At 54.4% G+C, this 25,405-nt stretch overlaps 3 protein-coding genes across 4 annotated transcripts; 2 read left to right on the plus strand and 1 right to left on the minus strand.

The window, feature by feature from the left end:
* Window positions 1-11,637: 11,637 nt before the first annotated feature.
* Window positions 11,638-16,413, plus strand: SYVN1 (synoviolin 1; the record flags this gene model as incomplete). Its single annotated transcript, XM_084245393.1, has 15 exons — window positions 11,638-11,769; window positions 11,965-12,057; window positions 12,140-12,292; window positions 12,421-12,469; window positions 12,855-12,958; window positions 13,497-13,623; window positions 13,710-13,809; window positions 13,886-13,951; window positions 14,046-14,162; window positions 14,255-14,418; window positions 14,680-14,808; window positions 14,896-15,036; window positions 15,119-15,305; window positions 16,068-16,219; window positions 16,307-16,413. 15 exons carry the CDS (start codon window positions 11,638-11,640, stop codon window positions 16,411-16,413), a joined length of 1,821 nt encoding a protein of 606 aa, XP_084101519.1.
* Window positions 16,414-18,527: 2,114 nt separating this feature from the next.
* Window positions 18,528-22,287, minus strand: MRPL49 (mitochondrial ribosomal protein L49). Of its 2 annotated transcripts, none has more exons than XM_084240021.1 (4): window positions 22,092-22,287; window positions 20,447-20,591; window positions 18,855-18,979; window positions 18,528-18,751 (listed from the first exon to the last, which is right to left on the minus strand). In XM_084240021.1, exons 1-4 carry the CDS (start codon window positions 22,167-22,169, stop codon window positions 18,605-18,607), a joined length of 495 nt encoding a protein of 164 aa, XP_084096147.1. In that variant the 5' UTR covers window positions 22,170-22,287; the 3' UTR covers window positions 18,528-18,604. The 2 variants fall into 2 exon arrangements, with proteins under 2 accessions (XP_084096147.1, XP_084096146.1); XM_084240020.1 differs by having other exon boundaries at window positions 20,447-20,597.
* A 132-nt stretch (window positions 22,288-22,419) lies between these two features.
* Window positions 22,420-23,844, plus strand: FAU (FAU ubiquitin like and ribosomal protein S30 fusion). The gene is made up of 5 exons (XM_084241462.1): window positions 22,420-22,439; window positions 22,698-22,780; window positions 22,873-23,017; window positions 23,468-23,523; window positions 23,673-23,844. Exons 2-5 carry the CDS (start codon window positions 22,706-22,708, stop codon window positions 23,796-23,798), a joined length of 402 nt encoding a protein of 133 aa, XP_084097588.1. The 5' UTR covers window positions 22,420-22,439; window positions 22,698-22,705; the 3' UTR covers window positions 23,799-23,844.
* Window positions 23,845-25,405: the final 1,561 nt, after the last annotated feature.

The following is a 25,405-nucleotide window of genomic DNA, read 5'->3' on the forward strand; positions in this document are numbered from 1 at the left end:
AGTAGGTGGAGGGCAGCCAAGCGTAAGGCCTACTTCGGGACCCCTTTCCTCTGCACATGCTCCCAGATTTGCTCCAAGATTTGCCTCCTCTAGCCCACTGGACTTAAATCCTTCCAGAGGCTCCTAAGGTCCTCCACCCTCACGCTCCTCCAAGTTCCTCTGCACCCCCTGGCTGCCCCTCGGACATCTCCATGTGTTTTCTCCATGTGGAGAAAACAACTCATCAGCTGCCCCCACAAGCCTGCCCCTTCCTCAGTTTCCCTATCTACTGGCCAGTAGTTGCTTTAAAATAGTAACAATTGAAAAACTGGGGGTCTCCTTGGTGGCACAAGGGGTTAAGCTCAGGACTAGGAAGCTATCTGCAGCTTCTGCAGCACAAGTTCGATCCCTGCCCAGCCAGGGAGCTACCCACATGGCGCAGCAGACCTCCCCTGTCTCCCCACTGCTCCCCTCAGCAGTGGATTTCAGTCAGTCTGCCTGTTCTGCTCCCCACTCTGTCTCTGATGAATCCTCTCACCCCCTGCACTTCTGGCCTGTACCCCAGTTCTTGTATGCATAAATAAATAAATCTTTAAAAAAAACCTGGGAGCCATTGTTTTTAAGTAAACTCTTGATTGCAGCACAGTGGCCACAGAGAAGAATGCACAGATCAGAAACAAGTATCTCATGAATTTTCAGAAGACACCCATGTAACCAGCGCTGGTCAGGGCCAGCATATTACCTGTAGTCCCATCATGCCCCTTCCCAGTGCCCAGTATCCCCCACTCCAGGGTTTACTGTTATTCTAGCTTCTACCATTATCAGTTAGTTTTGACTGTTTTAAAATTTCATGTAAATAGCAAAACACAGTAGTCTACGTTGGGGTGAGATTTCATCGTGCTGCCTCTTCACTCTCCTGGACGAGTATCTGGGTGTATTACTACCCTTTCCTCACCTCCAGCATCCATGTCCTCACTAAATCTTGTAGGTTCTAGGGCAAAAATATATCCATAATCCATACCCCCCTCTTCTGCCCACTGCCTCCTCCCTGGATAAAGGTGGCATGGTCCCCTAACTCGACTCCTCAACTTCCCCAGCTCTTGGCCCCCTGGAGAGCTGAAATAATCAATAGACTTGTTTATTTACTTATAAATCAATTTTTCCTCATTTACCTTGTTTACAAAACATAATTTCAGGAGCACTGAGTCATACCTGGGGGGGGGGTGTGCATGCTTCACCTACCGGGCCAGGGAGCTACCCACATGGCGCAGCAGGCCTCGCCTGTCTCACCCGCTGCTCCCCTCAGCAGTGTATTTCGTCAGTCTGCCTGTTCTGCTCCCCGCTCTGTCTCTGGTGAGTCCTCTCACAAACACACCCCCACCTCTGGCCTGCACCCCAGCTCTTGTATGCATAAATAAAATGTTTAACAAACAAACAAAAAAGATGCGCTGAGGGACATCCTAGAAGACCACGGCATCGCCCCGTGTGGCCTCCCAAAACGAGTCAGAACAAGAATGGGAAATGAAACTGCCGAAGCCACTCCCTCGGCAAAACTCAAGGAGATAACGCCCTTGCAAGAGCATAACTGTAAATAAAAAGAAAACGCACCTGAAGCCAGTGCGCACCTCGCGCTCCGCGCACCCGGGGGGAGAACCTGCTGAGAGGAGGGCAGGAGCGGCGGGGCAGGTGGTCTTGCGGGGGACCCAGACCCCCCCACCCCGCCGAAGCTACGCCCTTCAGCGGTCAGGACACGCGGACAGCACCCCGGGGACCAGCGTTCAGGCCGCAGAGACGTGTGTGCGACCTGGAGGGTCAGCCTTCCTCATCCCAGGGCACGCGAGGGAGGTCAGAATGAGCGAGGTGGTCCCGGGCAACTGAGTGATGAAGGGGAAGAAAACAAAAAAAAACAGTCTTCCAAGACAAAAGAGCAACAACCCAAAAATCAGAGGACACAAACTCCGCCAACCAGACAAAAATCCGTGCAAGTGTCCGGGCTTTGCTACGCTGACCTGAGCGTGCTGTTAAACTAGGAATCTTGTACGACACCCCAATTCCATGAAAATGAACAAGAAGAAGCTACACGGAGCTAGTCTTTTATTTTTTTAATCGAAGAATAATATCCACACACATCAACTGAGGACCCCCCAAAAATCATGAACCCAAAGAAGCAAAATTTCCACAAATATCCATCCTATATTAGGTCACAAGGAAATCACCAGTGAGTTCAATCATATAGAAATATTATAAACAATATTCTCTGAATACATAAAATGAGAAATTATTATAGAGACCCAAAAAATGAAGTGAAAACAAATGAATACAAAATTTCTAAAAAGTAATGATAATGAAAATACCGCATAGCAGACTCTAGAGGATACACTTAAAGCAATGATGGGAAGAAAATTCATAGCACAAAGCACTTCTGTCAATAAAGGTAAAAGAATAAGAATCAGCGAATTGGATACCCAGCTCAAAGAAAATTAGAAGGACAAAGTAAAGGAAAAGAAAGCACAAGAAGGAAAAGAATAAAGATAAAAGCAGAAATTGATGTAGAAAACAGAAATTCAACCTGAACTTTTGGGAAAACAAACAGATAAATGACTAGCCAACTAGTTCAAGAAAAAAGGGAGCAAGCACAAATGTAATAAATAAGAAGTGACAAGAAGACATTAACCAGGGGAACCAGAGAGGTTTTAAACCTTAAAATCAATTTCTGGCAGAGAGGGGAGCTCAGTACACCCTGTCCCCAGCTAAACAAGCGTGTAGCTATAAAAAAATTATTTAAAAATCCCAAGGGGTTAAGCACCGCACCGTGAAGCAATCCGCAGCCTCTGCAGCATGAGAGCAACCCACATGGCGCAGCAGACCTCTCCTGTCTCCCCGCTGCTCCCCTCAGCAGTGGATTTTGGTCATCTGCCTGTTCTGCTCCCTGCTCTGTCTCTAGTGAATCCTCTCTCTCTCTCTCTCTCTCTCTCACACACACACACACACACACACACCCTGCCACCTCTGGCCTACACCCCAGCTCTTGTATGCATAAATAAATAAATAAATCTTAAAAAAAAAAAGGGATGTTCCACATCACATGCAATTGGGGAAATGCAGATGTAAGCAATGAGATGCCACTGTACACCTGTGAGGATGCCCGGGGTTTCCAGAACACTGACACCACCCAGTGCTCGGGAGGATGTGGAGCAACGGGACCTCCCAGCTGGCGCTAGTGGGAATGCAAAATGGTGCGGTGACTTTGGAAGACAATTAGGTAGTCTCTTACCACTCCAGTCATACTCTGCCAAACAATCCAGCAACCACACCCCTTGTTATTTACCAAAGGTAAATAAAACATAAGTCCAGGGGAAAAACAAAAAACAAAAAACATAAGTCCACACAAAAACTTGCAGACAAATGTTTCTATCAGCTTTATTCATCATTTCCAAAAACAAAAAGCAACTAAGGTGTCCTTCAATAGGTGAATGGATCTTAAAAAATTGTGTTAATATCCATAAAATAGACTTATTTGGGGATGGATAGAAACAAGCTATTGTGACTGTTAATTTTATGTGTCACCTCAGCTGGGCCACCGTGACCAGACACACAGTAAACCATATAACTGGCTAGCATTCTTCCAATGTATCGCGTTCGGGCCTCCCAGGCGGCGCAGCGGTTGAGCGCTGGGTTGCGAAGCTGCCTGCGGCCTCTGCGGTGCCGGTTCGATCCCCGGCTGCTCCCCGGCCACCTGAGGAGGGTCCCACATGGTGCGCAGACCTCTCCTGCCGCCCGCTGCTCCCCTCAGCAGTGTACTTCGTCAGTCTGCCTGTTCTGTTCCCAGCTCTGGCTCTGGTGAATTCTCTCACCCTCCCGCGCTTCTGACTGTACCCAGTGCTTGTATAAACAAACAAAGAAACAAATAAATAAATAAAACATGCCTCTATTAAAAAAAAAATTATTAAAAAAAAAAAAAGAAAGTGCCAATGTATCGCGTTCATGGAGGAATAGAAACCCGAGAAATTGCCCCAGATAGAGGAGACAAAGGAGAAAGAACAATTGTGGGACCCAGCCTCCAAGATAGCCTTGGAATGATGCTACATGTGTTGCACAGTCCGACCCATGTACCAATAGGACACTCTGGAAGCGACAGTGTGATTTCTGATGCTAGGTCATAAAAGATTTCTCAACCTCAACCTTACTCTTTCTAGCGGTCAGCTGCCATGTCATGAGGTGCCTCCAGCAACACAAGAGAGACCTGCATGGTGAGGAAGGGAGGTCCCACTGCTCTGTGAGTGAGCTGTCTTGAAGGCCGACCCCCTGTCCCAGGTAAACCTTCAGATGAACTGAAACTGTAATCCTGGTGGACATCATGACCATCACAAATGCAACCTCTTCAGACACTGAGCAAGAATCATCCAGCCAAGCAGCTCCCAAATTCCTGACTCACGGAAATTACGACATAATAAATGTTTACTTTTTTAAGTTGCTAAATTTTAGGGTAATTATTACACAACAATGAATAATCTAGTAATTACAGGCAATTTGGAAACTTGGATTGGATCCTGGACCAGGAAAAGAATATTTTTAAAATCAGTTTTATTTTTAAAAGATTTATTTATTTACGCATACAAGAACGGGGGTGTAGGCCAGAGGTGCGGGGGTGAGAGGATGCACCAAAGACAGAGTGGGGAACAGAACAGGCAGAGTGACTGAAATCCACTGCTGAGGGGAGCAGCTGGGAGACGGGAGAGGTCTGCTGCGCCATGTGGGTCAGCTGCCTGGTCTGGGATCCAACTTGTGCAGCAGTGACTGGTGACAGCTTGATTGTGCTGAGACTTTAATCCCTGTGCCACCAGGGAGGCCCCAGTTGGACTTATTCTCAGAAGGGTAGAGACAGAAAATTAATTTCTCTAATTCATTCCTTTTCACAGGTTAGAGGGAAAAACTGCACCATCTCAATGAATGAAGAGAGTGCATCCTGCCAGTGAAACAGACCCCACGGAGCAACTGTGGCAGCAGCGAGTGCGTGGAGAGCACCCAGAGAGGGGGTGCTGGGCAGAGAGTCTGGGTCCATAGTGGAGATGGAACCTGGATACCGGGAGCTTTATCTGGAGTGTAGTTTTGCACTGAAAAAGCAAAGGCTTTCAGTTTCATTAGAACATTTTGGTAAGAATATTTATAATAAAATGACCATTTGGGTTTATACAAGAAAAATCAAAGGAAGGAAATATGCTTAAAAATAATAAACACTGGGGGGCTCCCTGGTGGTACAGGGGTTAAAGTCTCAGCACTATGAAGCTATCTGCAGCCACTGCAGCAGGAGTTAGATCCATGGCCAGGGAGGGGACCCACATGGTACAGCAGACCTCTCCTGTCTCCCAGCTGCTCCCCTCAGCAGTGCATTTCAGTAGATCCACCTGTTCTGCTCCCCACTCTGTCTCTGGTGAATCCTCTCACCACTCCCCCACCACACACACACCCCTCTGGCCTATACTCCAGCTCTTGTATGCATAAATAAATAAAATAAATCTTTAAATGAAAATAAAACAAAAGCAGTTACTAGAAAAAAGGACGTTTTGTAATAATAAAAGGATCTGCCTCAGTTTCTACAACCCTGACTTCCTGGGGATGGTCTCCACAGAACCCCAAGGGCCCCAGGGGACGGCAGGGCCACAGGACAGGATACCCACTGGTCCGATAAGCAGAGGGGAGCCTCCAGTTGCTGCTCTCCCTACCAACGACACCTGATGAATTAGTAGTCTGTTTTGTAAAAATTACAGCAGAACTTTGTGATTTAAATGAAAAAAAAATTATCTCACACTGCAGCGGGTTGGGATTTCAGGAGCAACTTAGGGGGAGGTTCTGACTCAAATCTCTCAGGATGTTTTTGTCAAGAGGTTGCCCAGAGCTGCAGTCACCTGAGGGCCTGGCTGGGGCTGGAACACCTTCCCGAGGGGCTGACTCACACTGCCCGGAGAAAGTGCTATGTCCTGGGACTGGAGGGAGTCAAGTTCAAGCTGTGAGGTCACGGCAGGAGAACAGTACCTTCTGTCTCTCCGGGTCCATCTGATACCGAACTCAGTTTCCCTGAGCCAATAAAAGCAAACAGAGTGTGAGGAGAAGGAAAGTAGGTTAATTTGCTGACCAACTGAGGGGGGCAGCAGACTCCTGTCTGAAAGCCCGCTGTCCTCTTTGGCAGGATGCAGGGGTGTTTATTCAAAGGAGTAAAACAAAAGTGAGATGGCCGAGGGTCAGCAGGGCCTTTTGATGCAGGTATACGGAGATTCCGGGTGGGCGCCAGCTTGCTTTGTTAACACCTGATGCTTAACTGCTACGAAGTTAACCTCCTTACTTTCCTCTTGGGGATGTCTTCCTTTTCCTTAGAATGCAAGAAGACACACTTGTTAAATGCAGCAGGTAGGAATGCTTATCTGATGGGGCAGGAAGGGAGACTTGCCCTGTTTCCCTGAATCACATCAGGTTCCTATGGCTGCTCCGCCCAGCATTTTCTCAACTTTTCGTTGAGGTAAGTCAACTCAAGTCATAATACCTCGTCGCTTAATTCTTTCACTCAGCGACTGTCTTCCTGTTCTGGTTGACAGACGTTACCATTCTGTGCATCTTCTGGTCTCCACACAAAGTGGAGAATGCAAATCTGTTCCCAGTTCTGCTTTCAGTGATTCTTGGTGGACTCCACAGCATGCAAACTTGCCTCCAAGATAGTGGCTTGAAGTATATTTACAACGTGGTGTCATTGTGACCACTGTCTATTCCAGAACGGTTCATCACCCCCAGACGAAACCTGGTAGCCATTCCCAAGCCACCCCACACCCCTCCCCCGGCCCTGGCAGCCACTAACTACTTTCTGTGTGGATTGGACTACTGCGGATATTTCACATAAATAGAATGATAGAATGTGGTTTGTGCCTGACTTTCTTTCTTTTAATTTTTTGGAGAGCAGGTGGATTTAGTGAGATTCACTGCTAAGGGAAGCAGCAGGGCGAGACAGGAGCGGTCTGCTGCTGCTGTGTCTGGCCTCTTTCACTCAGCCTCAGGGTTTCAAGGCTGCTCAGTGTTGTGGTGTGAATCCGTACGTACTTTATGCCAATTGATAGCTAAACAGTACTCCACCACGTGGGTACAGATTTTATATTGTTTATCTGTTCAGTGGACTAAAAAATGAGGCAACAGCCCCAAAATGGAGTCACTGAAGCTAAGCCCCAGGCTTGACTATATTTCAGGTCACCCAGAAAAGGACTCATTCATCAGCCCACCAGGAATGGACTGACGCACACTAGTGAGGTCGTCTGCCGGATAGGCCCCTAGTTTCCCCTAAATGAAAGTGACGTTGCCCTCACCATCTGCTTTTTTGCCCTGTCTGACTTCCTTGTTCCTGTTCCTTGTGCTGTGAGTCTCTCACTTTGTGCAGCAACTCAGCGCTCCTGCTGGATTGTGTGCTGCCTCACTGGACTCCATTTTTGCTCAAGTAAACTATTCTCAAGTCACTCAGGAGGCTGAGAGAACAGACACCATCGCTCGCAGGAGGCTTGTAAGAGCCTGCTCACTGGCCTCCTGCTCCCACCCTGTGCTACAGTGTCTACCCGCACAGGGGCAGGAGAGGTCTGGGGAGAGCTAGGAAGAGCCCATTACAGGATACACCTCTGCACTCCGCACCCTCCATGGCCTCCTCGTGAGAGTACCTGAACCACCATCCCTGGCCTGTAGTGACCAACACCACCTGGCCCTGGCTCCCTTTCCTGTGACTCCCCCTGCTGCTATTCACACTGCAGTCACCTCACCTCCTCCAACATACCAGGACCAGTCCATGCTTACCTGCCTCGACTCTACCCAGACATCCACTCGGCGCACACCCTAGCTTCCCTGTAGTCTGTGTGAATGTCACCTTCCCACTGATTCTGCAACTTGTTTCTCATCCCATCATGCTCCTGACCTCCTTTCATTCTGCTCTATTTTTCCTGTACAGCACTTACTACCTTCCACTGTGTCAGCTAATTCACTGTGTGATGATATTGTGCATTGTCCATTATATCTATCGGGGAGAAACATCACAAAAACAGAGCTTTTTGTTTTCTTCACTGGCATCCCAAGTTCCTAGGATAGGTGACTCCCAGTACATACTTTTAGGCTAATTCATTACTAGTTTGGATGCGGGGCCATGTGAGTGTGATGCACAGGTTTCTGGAGCTGGTGTGGGGTAGAGGACTAGGGACGATGAATTGTTCTAAAGCAGGAGAAATCCAGCTAAAGACAAGCAAATGGGTTGGGGTATTGAATCCACTGAAGCAGAGTGGCTTATGCAGGAAACATGAACAGAACAAGCCAGTATGAGCACTGACATTGAAATAAAAGGATGGGCAGATTCTGACACAGATGTGTAGGCAGAGAGAACAACAGCCTAGGAAGGTGATTTTAAGGAGGGTAGAGAGGTTGGGTCAGGGAAGAACTGAAAGCTGACCATTGCATGTAGTCACAGACGAGAGCAGGGGACACCTGAGTGACAATTCAGGTCAACGGGCGGAGGCCAACAGCAGGGGAATTTAGTCAGACAGATTCAACGTCATTTCCAGGATAGGTCTTGTTAAATCTCTGAACCTCAACTGTTCCACTCTGCAATATGAGGAGAGCACCACCCACCTCACAGACGTTAGTGATTGAAGGTTAAATTGATGGGGGGGGGGGGCGGTCCGGTAAGCCAATATGCATGGTATATCAACAACATCAACACATGTTATTGATGACCTGTCTGCTCTGAGTTAATTTCCAGACAATTAGACACGACTGGAGGAGTGTGAGGAGCCAGTGCTGGACCAGCCTCAGCGTGCTGGGAAGAGCGTGAGACGGGGGTCCAAGAGAGCAGAGCCACAGGGAGTTCTGGGGGCTGCATGTCACAAGCTCTTGGCAGCTGCTTACTGCTGAACAACTGTCTTTGTTCAACTCAATATAAAAAGCCACCTGGAAGTGAAATGTTAAGGCAGTTTCTTTGGGGCATTAACCCCAGATTGCCCACCTGTCTGATTAAAGGGCACCTTAAAGATTCAATTCCTATCTCTGTTGGCATTTGGTGGTGACAGGTGGACTGAGTTCCAGTCTTTGGGTTAGAAAATAAAATGATGGGGCCTCCCTGGTGGCGCAGCGGTTGGGTGCTGGGTTGTGAAGCTGCCTGCAGCCTCTGCGGCGCCGGTTCGATCCCCGGCTGCTCCCCGGCCACCGGAGGAGGGTCCCACATGGCGCGCAGACCTCTCATGCCGCCCGCTGCTCCCCTCAGCAGTGTCCTTCGGTCCTTCTGCCTGCTCTGCTCCCCGCTCTGGCTCTGGTGAATTCTCTCACCCTCCCGCGCTTCTGACTGTACCCAGTGCTTGTATAAATAAATAAATAAATAAATCTTAAAAAAAAAAAGAACAAACGTTACATTAAATTTAAAAAAAATTAAAAATTTAAAAATTTAAAAAAATAAAAATAAAATAAGATGATGGAGGAAAATGCGAGATAAAAAAGGGGTGCATTAGCTCCGTTCTGTCAATGCATGGACTGGGTTGCTGCGAAGGGGACAAAATGAAGTCCAGGGCCTCCCCGGTGGCGCAGCGGTTGAGCGCTGGGTTGCGAGGCTGCCCGCGGCCTCTGCGGCGCCGGTTCGATCCCCGGCTGCTCCCCGGCCACCGGTGGAGGGTCCCACATGGCGCGCAGACCTCTCCAGCCGCCCGCTGCTCCCCTCAGCAGTGTACTTCGTCCTTCTGCCTGCTCTGCTCCCCGCTCTGGCTCTGGTGAATTCTCTCACCCTCCCGCGCTTCTGACTGTACCCAGTGCTTGTATACATAAATAAATAAATAAATAAATAAATAAATAAAAATGAAGTCCAGGCATCTAAGACCAGTGGGAGCTGTGGCTGTGGCCCAGGACTGCACAATATGGGGACAGCAGAGCCGCAGGCAGGGAAGGGTGCAGCGCCTGCAGCGTGGAAGGCAATCTCTTTGCACAGAACATTCCCACCTCAAGTTTAGCTGGAATTAAAGATCTGGGTGCTCTCGGGTCCCTGGCACACGTGGCCGCCCCGCCACCTCGGGGCGCAGCAAACGGTCCCCCGGAGCTGACACCGACCACCCGCCCGGGACGGCGCCTTCCCCGCTCCGCCCGCTGGGGGCGGCCTGAGCCCCGGGCGACGCCGCCGCCCGTCCCTAGCAACCGACCGTAGCTTCGCTCTTCCGATAGGCCCGCAAATTTCCCTTCTTTTTCTTATTGGTCCGCGTAACTCTACCTCCGCCAATCAGGAAGAGCCACGGGGACCCAACTCACTCCCACACAATTTGGGGGTGATCACGGAGGAGACAAAATTTTCTTTTCTGAATCCATTTCTCCCGGGAAGCAGCTTGTTTGTGAAACTGCTGCGACTCTCCCTGCCGCGAGGCCCTGCGACGTCTCGCTCCCCTTCGGGCCGCCATGCCCGTCTCCGGCGCGCCCCCCTCCTAGTGGTACGGCCCGCGCCGGCCCCACCTTCCAGCCACTGAGCGACGCCGCGTCCGCGCCGGTCGGGCTCACGCCGTGGGGGCGGCGATACCATCGCGCCGCATCGGGAGGGGGTGGCGGGCGTCCCCTCCCCGCCGGCGCTTGCGCGGCGCGCCCCTCGGGAGCCGCGGGCCCGCGCCACGGGCGCCCCCCGGGCACGGCAGGGCCCGCGGCTCCCCGCGGAGGGCGCCGGCGGCCCCGGGGACGCCGACTTGGTACGGCCCGCGCCGCTCCCCGCGCCGCCGGAAGTGAGGTGTCGGCCCCCGAGTTCCGGTCGCAGGGGGTGGGGAGTGTTGTTAACCGGGGCCGCCTCCGCAGTCGCGGGGATCGAGCGGGCTCGCGGCGCGGGGCTCCCGGTGAGTGGGCCGGGGTCGGGCGGGGTGCGGGCGGCGCGGGGCCCGGGACCTCGCCCCCGAGGCCTCGGCGCGCCCCGCCGCCTGTCAGCGCCGGGGACCTCGGGGCCGGCGCGCCCGCTGTCCCGGGACCGGGTCCCGCCCGGGCGCCCGGATGCGCGGCCCGGGCGAGCGGTGCCGCCCCGGCCCGCCACTGCTCCCTGCCGGCCGGCCGTTTCCCGGCGCCCCAAGTTGACACGGCTCCGGGGGGTGGGGGCGCCGGGGTTCCAGGCTGACGTGCCCCCTCGCGCCCGCGGGCCGCGTGCAGGCTGCCCACCGGGCAGAGCCCCCGGCGCCCCGCCGGCCCGGCCGGCGCCCCCAGCGCCCGGGCTGCTCCCCGCGGGCCTCGCGCTCCAGCTGCGGGCGTTGTGCGGCGGCCTCCCGCCCGGGCCTTTCGCCTTTGGGGCAGCGGTGGCGGCTCCCGCGCCGGCCTTCCCTTTCTCTCGCCTCCCTCGAGCGGCCGCTTGGCAGCCGCCGTGGAAAGAGCCCGAGACTTGCAGCCGGGCGGACCCGGGCCCCGGGCCTGGCGTCGGCGCCGCGCCTGACCCCTGCGCGCCGCCCCGGCTTAGGTGTGAAGCCGGCAGCATCTGCTCGTGCTGCGGGTGGGCGAGGGGCCGGCGGGGGCACGGTTTCCCGCCGCTGCCTGTTGACACGGCCGCCCCGGCGCCGTCCCGGCTGTCCCAGCTGGCACGGCTGCCCCGCCGTGCCACCCAGCGCGCGCTCGCCCCTCTCCCGTGCAGGTGTCCAGGCCAGGGCAATGTTCCGCACCGCCGTGATGATGGCGGCCAGCATGGCGCTGACCGGGGCCGTGGTGGCCCATGCCTACTACCTCAAGCACCAGTTCTACCCCACTGTGGTGTACCTGACCAAGTCCAGCCCCAGCATGGCCGTGAGTTGGGGAGGAAGGAGCTCCCTGGGAGGGAGGGAGGAGTAGGGGTGGGGCTTCATAGCCCAGGTAAGCAGAGGTGAAGCCATGGGCTTCCTCGCTGTAAGTGCGTTGTCAGGAGGTTGTGGGGAGGCCCTTGAATGAAGAGTCCAAGGCAGAGCAATCCCCACACCTGTGCCTCCCCTCCCTTCTCCCCAGGTCCTGTACATCCAGGCCTTCGTCTTTGTCTTCCTCTTGGGCAAGGTGATGGGCAAGGTGTTCTTTGGACAGCTGAGGGCAGCAGAGATGGAGGTAAGATGGTTGCTGCCCCAAGGATGAGGGCCAGGGTGCTGGACAAGCAGAATGTCCACATCATCCTATGTCTGACCCCCAGCACCTTCTGGAACGTTCCTGGTATGCTGTCACTGAGACCTGTCTGGCTTTCACTGTCTTTCGGGATGACTTCAGCCCCCGCTTTGTGGCACTCTTCACTCTCCTTCTCTTCCTCAAGTGTTTTCACTGGCTGGCTGAGGACCGCGTAGACTTTGTGAGTTGGGTTGCGGGTTCTCTAGAGCAGACGGAAGCCAGGGAGTGACTGGCAGGCCGGCTCGTGGACCGGGGAGGGTTGGGGAGAGCCCCAGCCTTCCTGACGGGCCCCTCTCTGTTCTGCCTCAGATGGAACGCAGCCCCAACATCTCCTGGCTCTTTCACTGCCGCATCGTCTGTGAGTGGGATTCCTGGGGGGAGAGGAGGGTGTTGGAGGGAGAAGAGACCCCCCCGGGACTGGAACACGAGCAGTCACTCCCCACGCACGGCAGCCCCCGCGGCCCACAGCTGTACAGGAAAGATAATTTAGGAAGTTCATTTGCATCGTCTCTGCTGTTCCACCCCAGGGCTTCTCAACTGTCCGGGCCCTGAGCTCTGGTCCCTCACCTGCGTGGGCAGAAGTGGGGTTCCCAGGGGGCCGGCGTCAGTGAAGTGTGCCCACTCAACTAGATGGCTGGGGCCACGCAGGGCTTGAGGGTGGGAGCTGTCTTAGAGCAAGCAGGAAGTGGTTGTCAGGCCCTGGGCTGACCCCTCTAACCCCCCACTTGGGGGGCTCCCCACAGCCCTGATGTGCCTCCTGGGTATCCTGGACTTCCTCTTCGTCAGCCATGCCTATCACAGTATCCTGACCCGTGGGGCCTCTGTGCAGCTGGTGTTTGGCTTTGAGGTAAAATTGGCTTGGGAGGTCGGGAGGCCTGGCCTGAGGTCGCATCGCATGAACCCAGCCAACCCGTGTAGAGCACCTGCTCCCGGGCCAGCCCGTGTGGGCCCCTAAGGCGCAGTGGTCAGCCGGGCCCAGCCCTGCCCTTTACGTGCTGATTCCAAGGAGGGTGGGGGCAGCACCAAAAGGAGGCCTCTGACCTGGTGCTCAGGGAAGGCGCCCCAGAAGTCAATGCCAGGGGAACTGGCTGTGGAGCGACAGGAGGACAGCTGGGAGGTGTGCCCAGGGGGTGGGAGTGTGTTCAGTGACCACAGCCAGTGCGGGCACCCTGTGCAGGCACCCGACCTGCATCTCTTAGTCTGCAAAACAACCTGGCTGTAAAAGGGCAGCTGGTGGATGTTTTGCCCACCAGCAGCCTCAGCTTGGCGAGGTCTAGTGAGTGGTGAGAAGTGCCCCCAGCTAGTGAGTGGAGGAGCTGGGGGAGCAGGAGCAGAGCCGTGGGCATGAGGTGGGGCTGGTGCTGATGTCCCCCCGCACCCCCCAGTACGCCATCCTGATGACGATGGTGCTCACCATCTTCATCAAGTACGTGCTGCACTCCGTGGACCTCCAGAGCGACAACCCCTGGGACAACAAGGCCGTGTACATGCTCTACACCGAGCTGTTCACAGGTGAGGGCAGCCTGGTCGAGGGCCCGGACCGGGGTCCCCCGCCTGCCTCCCAGAGTCCATCACCACCGCTCTCTGCACCCCGCCAGGCTTCATCAAGGTCCTGCTGTACATGGCCTTCATGACCATCATGATCAAGGTGCACACGTTCCCGCTTTTCGCCATCCGGCCCATGTACCTGGCCATGAGGTGAGCCCCCCCCCGCCCCCGCCCCCCCACTCCCGCTCCCTTTCCTCTGCCACGCTCACCCTAAGGGTCCTTCCAGGCAGTTCAAGAAAGCAGTGACAGATGCCATCATGTCTCGCCGCGCCATTCGCAACATGAACACACTGTAAGTGGGCCTGTCCTGGCCGCTCCCCCTGCTCTGCCCTCGGTGCTCCAGTCTCCCGCCGTGGTCTTAACACGGCCTGGCCTGGCCTGCCCAGGTACCCAGATGCCACCCCGGAGGAGCTGCAGGCCGTGGACAACGTCTGCATCATCTGCCGAGAAGAGATGGTGACCGGCGCCAAGAGACTGCCCTGCAGCCACATTTTCCACACCAGGTGGGCCTGGGGTGGCCCGGGGATAGGCTCCGGCCGGCAGGCTCCCCACCCCCCGGGGCACTGGCTGACTGGTGCCTGGTCTTGACCCCCAGCTGCCTGCGCTCCTGGTTCCAGCGGCAGCAGACCTGTCCAACCTGCCGCATGGATGTCCTGCGGGCCTCGCTACCCGCGCAGTCCCCACCGCCCCCCGAGCCTGCGGACCAGGGGCCACCGCCTGCCCCCCACCCACCACCGCTCCTGCCGCAGCCCCCCAACTGTGAGTGCTCCCCCCACTCCCCCCATGGCCACTGTGTGGCCATGCAGCGTGCTGTTGAGTGCTTGCCCTCAGCTGGGTGTGGGAAATCCCGAGGGCAGTCAGAGCCTGGGGGGCGCAGGCGCTCGGGAAGTGGCACAGCTGATTCCAGTCTGCTGAGCTCCGAGGCCTGGGAGTGCACGGATGGCGCCCAGCAGCCGGGCCCTGCCTACCATTTGGGTCTGTCTCTGGACCTTTACTCACCACCGCATCTTCTCTCTGCAGTTCCCCAGGGCCTCCTGCCCCCCTTTCCTCCAGGCATGTTCCCACTGTGGCCCCCCATGGGCCCATTTCCACCTGTCCCGCCACCCCCCAGCTCAGGAGAGGCTGCAGCCCCTTCGTCCACCACTGCAGGTGAGCCCATGGGCATGGTGGTAGCGGGAACTGGGGGCTGGAAGCAGAGCCCCACAGCCCTCACTGACCTTGTCCTGTTCTCCCCAGCACTGTCCCGGCCCAGCGGAGCAGCCACTAGCACAGCTGGCACCTCCACCCAGGCACCTGGCTCTGCCCCCGAGGCAGGCCCCACCACAGGCTTCCCCTTCCCTCCTCCCTGGATGGGCATGCCACTGCCTCCCCCCTTTGGTAAGCTGGGCCACCCAGGGTGGTGCTGGCAGCTTGGGGTGTCAGGGCCGGGAGCCCTGGCTGAGCCTCTGCCTTTCTCCAGCCTTCCCCCCAATGCCTGTACCCCCCGCCGGCTTTGCTGGCCTGACCCCTGAGGAGCTGCGTGCGCTAGAGGGCCACGAGCGGCAGCACCTAGAGGCCCGGCTGCAGAGCCTGCGCAACATCCACACGCTGCTGGACGCCGCCATGCTGCAGATCAACCAGTACCTCACTGTGCTCGCCTCCCTGGGGTGCGTCTGCAGGGGTGGGCGGGGCTGCTGCCAGGCGGCCAGGCCTGGCTCTCGGGCTTCGTCTCCTCTGCCACCCCGTGACACCTGCCGATGCAGGCCACCTCCCCGAGGGCAGCCCGGGTCTCTCAGCTCTTGGGGCCTTTCTCCTCCCACTGCAGAAGGCCCGTTTCCATCCGAGCAGTGGTGTCTAGAGGGCTGACCTCGGATTTCGTTCCTTTATGTTTTTCTACACTTTCAAATTTCTTATAATTTGCAGTGCTTGCGTTTACCACATAGCCCTCTTCTGGCTTCCGTGGACACTGTGACTGAGTCACTGTCCTTGACCTGAGATGACAGTCACTTGGCACCATGCTGGTCCAAGGTCAACTCCTGGACCTGCTTGTGCGCTGTGACCACCACGACCTTGTCTGAACAGAGGTGTTCTGGCTCCCACACCCAGGTCACCGTACAAGGTGCCTGGTGGCCGTCAGGGACAACACAGGCTTGGAGGGAAGCTTGAGTCCCAGACTTGAACGGCTCTGTGACTTGGGTGTGGGGCCCCTATAAAGACACCTTAGGGTGGAGACTGTAAGAGTGGGCACAGCTGCAGGCGCTGCCGGCGAGGTTTTCAGTCTGTGGCACAGAACATGACTTGTGCCTGCGTCCCTGGGGCTGCGGAGACATGGCCAGTGGACCCTGCCTGCAAGGCTCAGCAAAACCAGCCAAGCCCCGTCTCATCAGGATGCCAAGGCCTCGTCCACCTCTTGTCCCTTTTCTTCCCAGGCCTCCCCGGCCTGCCACCTCAGCCAACCCCACTGAAGAGACTGCCTCGACAGCTGTTGCTGCTGCCTCCTCCACCAGCACCCCCAGCTCGGAGGCCGCCACCCCATTGCCAGGAGTCTCCCCACCTGCCCCTGAACCTGAAAAGCCTCCAGGTAGGTGAAGTCAGCCTGGGTTGGTTGGCGGGGGGGGGGGGGCCCAGGCCCATCTCTGGGGGTTCCATTTCTGCCCCCTGTCCCCAGCTCCTGAGTCTGTGGGCACTGAAGACCTGCCTGAGGACGGGGAGCCTGATGCAGCAGAACTCCGCCGCCGTCGCCTGCAGAAGCTGGAGTCGCCCGTTGCCCACTGACACTGCCCCAGTCCTGGCCCCTACCCCCACTCTCGTAAGCAGCCCTCGCTGGAACGCGTCCTGCCACCAAGTGCCAGCTCCCTCTCTCTGCACCAGGGAGTAGTAGCCCCCAGCTCTGAGACAGAGGCGGCGGCACCTCCAGGCCAGGTGGAAAGAGGCCCGAGGCCCAAAGCCCCAGAAGACTGCGTCCTTAACAGTCCCGGGCTGCTGTGTGTGTCCCGGGTCAGCTCCGGTCTTGCTCTCCAGCCCTGGGTTCTGCCAGGGCCATGCAGGTGGAGGCGCCACCTCTGAGAAGCCCCCTCCTCCTCACCCCTTTCTGGGGGAGGGGCAGCCCTGAGCCCACGGTGTGGAGGCCTGCTGCAGTGCCGAACAGTATTAGCTCCTGTTCCCAAGTGTGGCTGGAGGCAGGTTAGGAGCTTGCTCCCTGGCCCACCCACCAAGACTGCTACCGGATTTCCTTTTCTTGCCCTATCAACCCAGCAGCCCTTGTGGTGGTGGCTGTCCCCTTTATGCCCTGTGGCATTTCCACATCTTACCGGCAACTACATAACTCAGGGGAAGGAGTGCCTGGGGGTGGAGGGGCAGGTGGGCAGCATTGAGGGACCCTGCCCTCCCTCGCCCCAGACCCCTGCAGTCTGTCTTAGGTGAGGCTGTGCCTGGTCTCACCCAGCAGCCACTGCCCAGCCTCCTTGCAGGCCGAGGGTTCGTGTCTGCTCCTGAACCACTGCAAGCCCCGGAACCTACAGAAGGCTGCCTCTCAACTCAGAACTTTCTTGAGTTTAGAAGAGTTGGAATTACTTCCTTGCTGTTGTCTTTTGGATTAAATTTGGGCTTTGAATTTGAATGCTTGAACCCAGGGAAGAGAAGTGCCAGGCTCCTGATCTTCCAGGTTAGAAAAGGCTCTGGGCCAGGTGGGCCTGGGAGCTCCTGCCAGCCTGCCCAAGCCTCTCCCATCCCAGTTTTGTGTTACAAGAGTTGCTGACGACAGTTTCAGATGATTATTTAATTTGTAAATATTGTACAAATTTTAATAGCTTAAACTGTATATACAGCCAAATAAAAACTTGCATTAACAGCTGGTGGAGTTAATGTCATAGAATTGAGATTGGCCTGGAGTCTCCAGGAGGGAGGGTTTGGGATAAGCCAGCACTGATTACAAGTCCACCGGTAGGAAGATACAGCCACTTCACATGAAACTGAGCCCCAGAGAGATCAAGTGCCTGCCTTGAGTCAAAGATGAAGTCAGGTTTTTTTTTTTTTTTTTTGGGTGGGGGGAGTCAGGTTCTTGACCCACCTTAGCAAGTTTCACTCTGGGGTGGGGGTTGTGACTCCAAGGTTGGGACAGGTGGAAAGGTTCACTGGCTGGGGGTGATGGGATGGCCAGATAACAGGCCAGCATCTCCACCTAAAAAGCCCTTCGATGCCAGGTGGGTAAGCTGGGAAGGCCAACCCTGGGGGGCTGCCAGGAGCTTAAGACACACGCCAGCAGGCAGACCAACCAAAGCTAGTTACTAAGCTCCCCAGCGTTGGCAACCCAGTCAGGCCAACTGTTCTGGAACAGGGTAGAGGTGACTGGGCCCTCCATCTCTCTGTGGGTAGAAAGTCCAGGGTCTGACATGGTGCTTAGAACTGAAGGCCTCAAGAACCCACACCTGGGCCCTCAGTGTTCACTGCTGCCACCAAGTTAGGTCTCCTTCCTAAGATCCCCTAGACTCCAGTCTGTGGGGATGCTATGCAAAACAAGGACCCAGAAATGTTTCCCACAACATGGGGCTGAGGGCTGAGGAGGGAATGTGTCCAATGCATTTGCCCTGTGCCTCCCAACTTCAGCCTGTTGCTTCCACTGAAGGAGGCATCAACAACCTCTACAACTTGAATAACTGCTCCCGAGGGGGTCCAGTGAAGAGAAAGCAGCCAACAGGTCACAGTTGAGTTGAAGGCAGAAAACAGCTACTGCTGCTCACTAGATGGGCAGTTCCTGGAGGGTCTCCAATGTTTGGGACCCCTCCCTAGTGCTGGCTCCTGTGTGGAGGGTCCCAACTCCTGAAGCCCATTAGCCCTCATTCTGCCCTGCCCAAGCCCTTTGCCCTGGTCTTTGTAACCCGTTCCCCAAACACCCACCTCCTCCCTCCTGAGATCCCCTAGACTCCAGTCTATAGGGATGCTGACATGCAGGCTGCTCAGCTGGGCCTCAGAAGCCCTTCTCCAGGAGCCAGGCCTTGAGCTGCTGGTCAAAATAGCCCTTGATGCGCAGGGTACCTGTCACCTCATTGACCTGGGTGATGGGTGTCTTCCCTAGCAGTGGGCTCAGAAAATCTTCCACATCCTTTTGCAGGGCCTGGGAAAGAGTAACAAAGCAGGTTGGTCAGGAATCCTCTTCTAGAAGAACCCATCCCTTCAGCCTGAAAGGGTCAGGATCAGATTCCAACCCATCCACTTACCCAAATGTCCCCCTCCACCTTCCGGATCACGGTCATCTGCCGGTTGCCATGTGTGATGTCCCTGTAGACAGGGATGTTGTGCATCCGAGAACGCCGCACAAAATAGGGCAGGTTGGGTGGGGGGTCTGTGACAGTGAGGCACTGTGATAAGCCAACTCTTCCCAGGCTTCATCCCACTGCAGCCAAGGGCTTCCCCTCAGTCTCCAATGGGTCAGTGACCCAAAAGCAAAATCACTGCCAGATTCAGGTCAGGAGACCTGCTCTCCACTAAGTTTAGAGGCAAGCCCAGCTTGTTCGCCTTGGTATCCCAAGCCCCAGCATGGGGCCTGGCACCAGGTCTTCAAGCAGAAATGAAGTCTGGGTCATATCTTTGTGAATCTTTGGGGCCTCCTTGGAGGCTAATCCTCACCTTTCTCTACTGTTCCAGTGGCTAAATCAATCTCTAGGTGGGGGCTCACAGGCACTGAATACCAACCACACACCAGGCTCTGCACTGAGTGTTTTTATTATTATTTTTTTATGTATATGGCCCTTAGCCAATGACAATGTGGTCCTACCCAAACCTACACAGCCCCTTTTAAAAAAGTCAATGTTGGGGGCCTCCCTGGTGGCACAGGCAGTTGAGCGTTGCACTGTGAAGCCGTCCGCAGCCTCTGTGGCGTGGGTTCGATTCCAGCCAGCTGGGGAGAAACCCATATGGCACAGCAGACCTCTCCTGTCTCGCCCACTGCTCCTCTTGGCAGTGTATTTCGTCAGTCTGCCTGTTCTGTTCCCTGCTCTGTCTCTGGTGAATCCTCTCACCCTCCCGCACATCTGGCTTGTACCCCAGTTCTTGTATTAAACAAAAAAGATAAAGTCAATGTTGGGCCTCCTTGGTGGCTCAAGGAGTTAGGATGCAACCTATGAAGCTATCTGCAGCCACTGCAGCACGAGTTTGATCCCCGGCTGGCCAAGGAGCAACCCACATGGCGCAGCAGACCTCTCCTGTTTTGCCCGCTGCTCCCCTCAGCAGTGTATTTCAGTAGCTCTGCCTGTTCTGTTCCCCACTCTGTCTCTGGTGAATCCTCTCACCCCCCACACCTCTGGCCTGTACCCGAGTTCTCGTATGCATAAATAAATCTTTTTTTTAAAAAAGTCAATGTTGGTTCAGATATCCGGGGGTAGGTTAGGGGCGTGGGGCAGGCAAGCACGAAGCCCTCTGTCTCCCCAGGTATATGCACTGAATGCTTTATGTGTTGATGGGATTATTGCCATTTTGCGACAACTGAGCCAGGGAGAACCTAAATGACTAACTCAACATCACAGACAGTTTGGATCCAGAACTGCCCAGACTTCCAAGCTATGTTCTGAATTATGGCACATAGCTTCCTGGGGGCCGGATCAGGGGAACTCAAACTCTTAGCGCTCTCTGTGCTTCACTTCGCCTGTATAGGGAGATCTCATCCCAACAGCACAGTGGATGGGTACCAGCGAAACAGAGCTTCATTCCTGGAGCTGGAACATAGTACAGACACTAGTCCGGAGGGATCTCAACACAATTCCTGATGGATGTTTCTCAAAAGCCTTCAAGCCAACCCCATCACCCGGCTCACCTCTAGGGGGCTGCCAGCCACTAGGAGTGGGACAACATTCATGCTTTAGGGGTTTTGGGATGTTGGTGGGGGGTAACAGGCGCTCGACAAACTTGTATTCATCCACAGACTCCACGAAGCTGGGGTAATCTGGAGCTCCCTGGGTCTGGCTCTGAGGCAAAAACAAAAATAAAAACATATCTTTATCAGCTCACCCACTCACTACAGGATAGGCAGGATTTAGTAAACAGAGGAGGGAAATATCACAGGCAGAGAGAATGGCATAAATCAAAGGTTGGCGATAGGAAAGCACCAGACTTCAAATTGCCAGGGGTCCTCTCTTAGAATTTCTGTAGGATGCAAATGAGAAGTCTGTGCATATTTAAGAAAAGCTAATTAACCCATAAGTCTGACAATATGGCATTATCTAGGATTAAGGTTTCCTCTGAAGGGCCTCCCTGGTGGCCCAACGGGTCAAGTCTCAGGAAAATGAAGCTATCTGCAGGCCTTCCCAGTGGCGCAGCGGGTTGAGCACCGCGATGTGAAGCTGTCTGCAGCCTCCACAGTGCCGGTTCGGTTTCCCGACGGCCAGGGAGAATCCCACACGGTGAGGCAGACCTCTCCTGTCTTGCCTGCTGCTCCCCTCAGCAGTGCCCTCAGTCCTTCTGCCTGTTCTGCATCCCGATCCGTCTCTGGTGAATTCTCTCAACCTCCCACGACTCTGGCCTGTACCCCAGCTCTTGTATAAATAAAAATAAATCTTAAAAAAAAAAAAAAAAAAGAAGCTATCTGCAGCCACTGCAGCACGAGTTCAATCCCTGGCCAGGGAGCGAACCCACAAGATGTAGCAGACCTCACCTGTCTCAACCGCTGCTCCCCTTAGCAGTGTATTTTAGTCAACCTGCCTGTTCTCCTCCCCACTCTGTCTCTGGTGAATCCTTTCACACACCCCGCTCCCCAAACCTCTGGTCTATACCCAGTTCTTGGATGCATAATAAAATAAATCTTAAAAAAAAAAAGTTTCCTCTGAACATTCTACTGAAACATTCTAGTTTTGAGTTAGAAACTTTTAGCAATAATTTTTTTGCGATAATTTTCCACTCCCACTCATACAATGAGACCCTCCCTTACCTGAAACATTACCCGGTATCACATAGGCACCCCCAGGCACTGTCCTAAATGCTTTATGGACATGCACTTAATCCTTATAATGAGTCAAAACCGGTATTACCCCTTTTTTCACATTCAAGAAAAATTAAGACATTAGTGAGCCATCTACTCCAGGTCACACTCTGGAGTCTGTCCTCCGAACCTCCTGCCTAAGATCCTTCTCGGACGCTTCTCCCAACAGATGATACCCGGGAGTCCTAGGTTCCCAGAACTGTCGCCCAACGATCCAGGGCGGATTCCCCTTCAAAAAATAAGGCTGCGAGAGTCGACGAGCAGCCCCTCTAAGTTCAGGCTAACTCGGGTGGTTCCAACCCTCGCACTCTCCAAGCGTGCGACAGTCCCGGCACCTCTCTTAATCATGTATCTGAGCTCCAGACAAGTGTTCCCCATTAAACGGCAAACTAAGGCCCTAAACCGGGCCTCAGTTACAATTTTCCAGGGTTACAAAGACTCCCACACCCAGTCCTCTGCCCTGACTCCAGGTTCGCGCTCTCACCAGGTACCGTAACACGCAGGCCGGCTGGACGCCGATTCTCCCACCCCGTCGAGCAGCCGCGAACATGACCGCCGCCATCTTGGACCGCCTACTTCAGCTAGTCTGCGCGCGCAGCCGACACGACTCCCTCCCCCCCCCTTCCGGCGCGCAACTGCTGGGCCAAATAAACGCATGCGTAAAGCTAAAGGGGCGGAGCTAGGGCGGCCGTGTGCCGTAGAAATACCAGAGACCGTTCCGGTCGCTCTACAGTGACGTAGCACGCAGGAGTCGGCGAAGACGTGCCCGCCCTCGCTCCTTCCTCTTTCCCGACTCCATCTTCGCGGCAGCGGCAGCTGTGACCGCGCTCAGGTAAGATTTGGGCCACGGCTGCCTTCGGAGAGCTTAATAGCCGACTGGTAGCGATATCATAGGGCACGGGCAAAGTAGAGGAAGTGGGGCTGCTTTGTGGGCCGGGCTTCGGTCCCCCCGACTTCCCTGGAAGACCCGCCTTTGCCCACGTGAGATCCCGCGACCACCTACACCCTGGCGAGATCATCTCCTGCCCCCGCCCATTCACCGACCTCTTCTCTCCCAGAGCGGTTATTATAGAAACCTTTCTCTCCTCAGTCGCCGACATGCAGCTCTTTGTCCGCGCCCAGGAGCTCCACACCCTCGAGGTGACCGGCCGGGAGACGGTCGCCCAGATCAAGGTAAGGCTGAGTCATGGTCTTTGACTTCCATCCCCGGGTTCTTCCACCTCGCCCCCCGCGAGACCGCTTATGAGCTTTATTTTCCCCAATAGGCTCAGGTAGCCTCGCTGGAGGGCATCGCCCCGGAAGACCAAGTCGTGCTCCTGGCAGGCACTCCCCTTGAGGATGAGGCAACCCTAGGCCAGTGCGGGGTAGAGGCCCTGACCACTCTGGAAGTAGCGGGCCGCATGCTAGGAGGTGAGTTGGGGGGAACCGTCCTTTGAGTTGCGTGTAAGCTCAGATGAGTGTGGGATGTGGAATTCAGTGACCTCAGGAGTACGAGGTACTCCTTCCTCTTTATTTCTCAGAGCAAATTCTTGAAAGATGATTGAGAGACTGAGGCCGGGTGTTGTGTTTAAGTTGTTTTCTAGTGAATTGCCTATTTCCCAGTTTTCCTGCCAAAATCAGCAGGTTAGATCAGATATCTGATGTATTCTTTAGTTCTTATATATAGAGTCAGGGGAAATCATGACATAAAACCTTAGAACACACCAAACTAGTCATTCTTGGTGGTGAAATTCTTTTGGTTTTGCTCTCACTCCATAGGCTCATCCTGCCCGTAAAGGTTTGAGTTGAGCGGGGAGGATTGCCCTCTGTGGGACCTTCTTGCTCTCTTAACTGCTTGCTGTTTTCTTTTTCCCACTACAGGTAAAGTCCATGGTTCTCTGGCCCGTGCTGGGAAAGTGAGAGGTCAGACTCCCAAAGTAAGTATTAGTAGTATTCTTTGGATTTAGTTTTTAGCTCATATAGCTAAGTCAAGGTCCTTGACTTATGCCCTGTCTTCCCTGGAGGTGAGCCTGCAGGGAGGCGTGAAAGAGAGCGCCTAGGGTCTGATCAGCCTCCCTTTTCCCAGGTGGCCAAACAGGAGAAGAAGAAGAAGAAGACTGGGCGGGCCAAGCGGCGGATGCAATACAATCGGCGCTTTGTCAATGTCGTGCCCACCTTTGGCAAGAAGAAGGGCCCCAATGCCAACTCTTAAGTTTTTGTAACCTTGGCTTCTCTAATAAAGCCATTCCATCCAGTCATCTAGTCTCATCTTTGTTTGCAGGACCTCAGGACAGGTATGGCTCCTGGGGCTGGTGGTATATCTACCACAAGAATAGTGAGGACTTGTTTTTCTTTCTCAGCCGAGGCCCATGGCTTGGGGAAAGGTGGTGAACTACAGGAAAAGACTTCATGTAAAAATCAGTCACCACAGGCCAGCCCTTTGCGTGTAGAAGTGGAGAAATCTCCAATCTTAAAGAACTCGATAAATCACCAAATTGTTATTTTTTGGTGTTGCTCTTTCAGAGATGATAGTAGGAATCATTGTGGTGGGAGGTTTTTCTGGAGGGGGCAAAGTTCATGTAGCTGTATCAGCAGCTACCGGTGTGGCCTTAGTGAAGTCAGGACAGGAGTCTGGTCTGCCCCAGCTTTGCCTGATTTCATTGGCACCTCTGACCTGGTTTGCAGACCCGACTGACTGGCTGGTTGCAACCTAGTCACAGCTGAGGATTGTTGGTGAGTTGTATTGATGTTCCTAGAAATGCTGTTCTCAGGGGTGTATTCAAAATTTCCCCAATCAGGGACACAGACCTTGGACTTTGCCTTGAGTTTGGATCCGTGTTCATTTGAACTGCTAATTAATCTCTGCTCTCTGTTGCTGTAAGGATTTAAAAAAAAAAAAAAAAAACAGGTCAACAGCTGCCACATAATGTGAAAATCTTTTTGGCTTTCATTTCACTGGTGACCTTTGTAAAAAGGTATGATGGCTCCCCCAAGAAAGCGAAATAGTTGACAGTGACAAATCCGCAAGGAAAGTAAGCAGGGTGCTATGGAGAAGGGGGGAAAGCAGGATGACTGGACACCATCCTAGGGAAGTTGGAATGATGAGCCCTTCAAGCAGGAGCCAGTCCAGTGCTGACTTGGCAAAAGACAGCAGGGCAGATCCTGTGGGGTCTTGTCAACTATGGTGAGGAGTTTGGGTTTGAGTAGGTGAAAGTGTTTTAAGCAGGACCCTTGTATGATGTGATCTAATTTTTTTCTCTGCTGCTTCTGGAGAGCTGGCAGTTAAGGTGGTCTGAGCTGAGAAGGGGAGGGGCAAGTGGTAGGGAGGATGCAAAAAATGAACAGATCAGCTAAGTCCATCTAAATCTGGGTAGGGAAATACATGAGTTGGGGGCACTTCCTTCTTCAGAGGGAATCCAAATTCCAGGCTGGGCACCAAAAAGATGTGGCCCTGTCCTAATGGAGCTTACAGTCTGCTAGTATGGGGGTGATGAGCCATTAGCCATCCAGTCCCACCTCCTGTCAGTTCTGCTTTCAAAATACCTTGTGTTATCTGAGTAAAAGTCACGTATTTATCCCTAGGTACCCCATCTTGGCCTTCATTTCACTTTCATTGCCCCTTTGTCTCTGACCCCTGGACGCATTTCACCCCGTAGGCCTCAGGCAATTCAGTGGCCCAAGATCCGCTAATACGCATTTGCCGCAGTACTTTGTAGTGCGAAAGGCAACCGCTAGGGGGGGAGCTGCCCGCCTGGCGCACTACTTCCACCGCGCAGGGCGGGGCTCTCCTGCCCAATCGCTGCCTGGGGGGTGGGGCTT

This window comes from Talpa europaea, assembly GCF_964194135.1.
Source record: "Talpa europaea genome assembly, chromosome: 1".
Taxonomy (NCBI): domain Eukaryota; kingdom Metazoa; phylum Chordata; class Mammalia; order Eulipotyphla; family Talpidae; genus Talpa; species Talpa europaea.

Excerpts from the sequence above, each read along its gene's own strand:
- MRPL49 (XM_084240020.1), bottom strand. The coding sequence starts at position 22,169 with ATGGCGGCGGTCATGTTCGCGGCTGCTCGACGGGGTGGGAGAATCGGC. Across the intron at positions 20,598-22,091 it reads CCTGCGTGTTACGGTACCTG|AGCCAGACCCAGGGAGCTCC; the intron begins GTGAGAGCGCGA and ends TTTTTGCCTCAG. Across the intron at positions 18,980-20,446 it reads TGGCTGGCAGCCCCCTAGAG|ACCCCCCACCCAACCTGCCC; the intron begins GTGAGCCGGGTG and ends TCACTGTCACAG.
- FAU (XM_084241462.1), top strand. The coding sequence starts at position 22,706 with ATGCAGCTCTTTGTCCGCGCCCAGGAGCTCCACACCCTCGAGGTGACC. Across the intron at positions 23,018-23,467 it reads AGCGGGCCGCATGCTAGGAG|GTAAAGTCCATGGTTCTCTG; the intron begins GTGAGTTGGGGG and ends TTCCCACTACAG. Across the intron at positions 23,524-23,672 it reads TGAGAGGTCAGACTCCCAAA|GTGGCCAAACAGGAGAAGAA; the intron begins GTAAGTATTAGT and ends CCCTTTTCCCAG.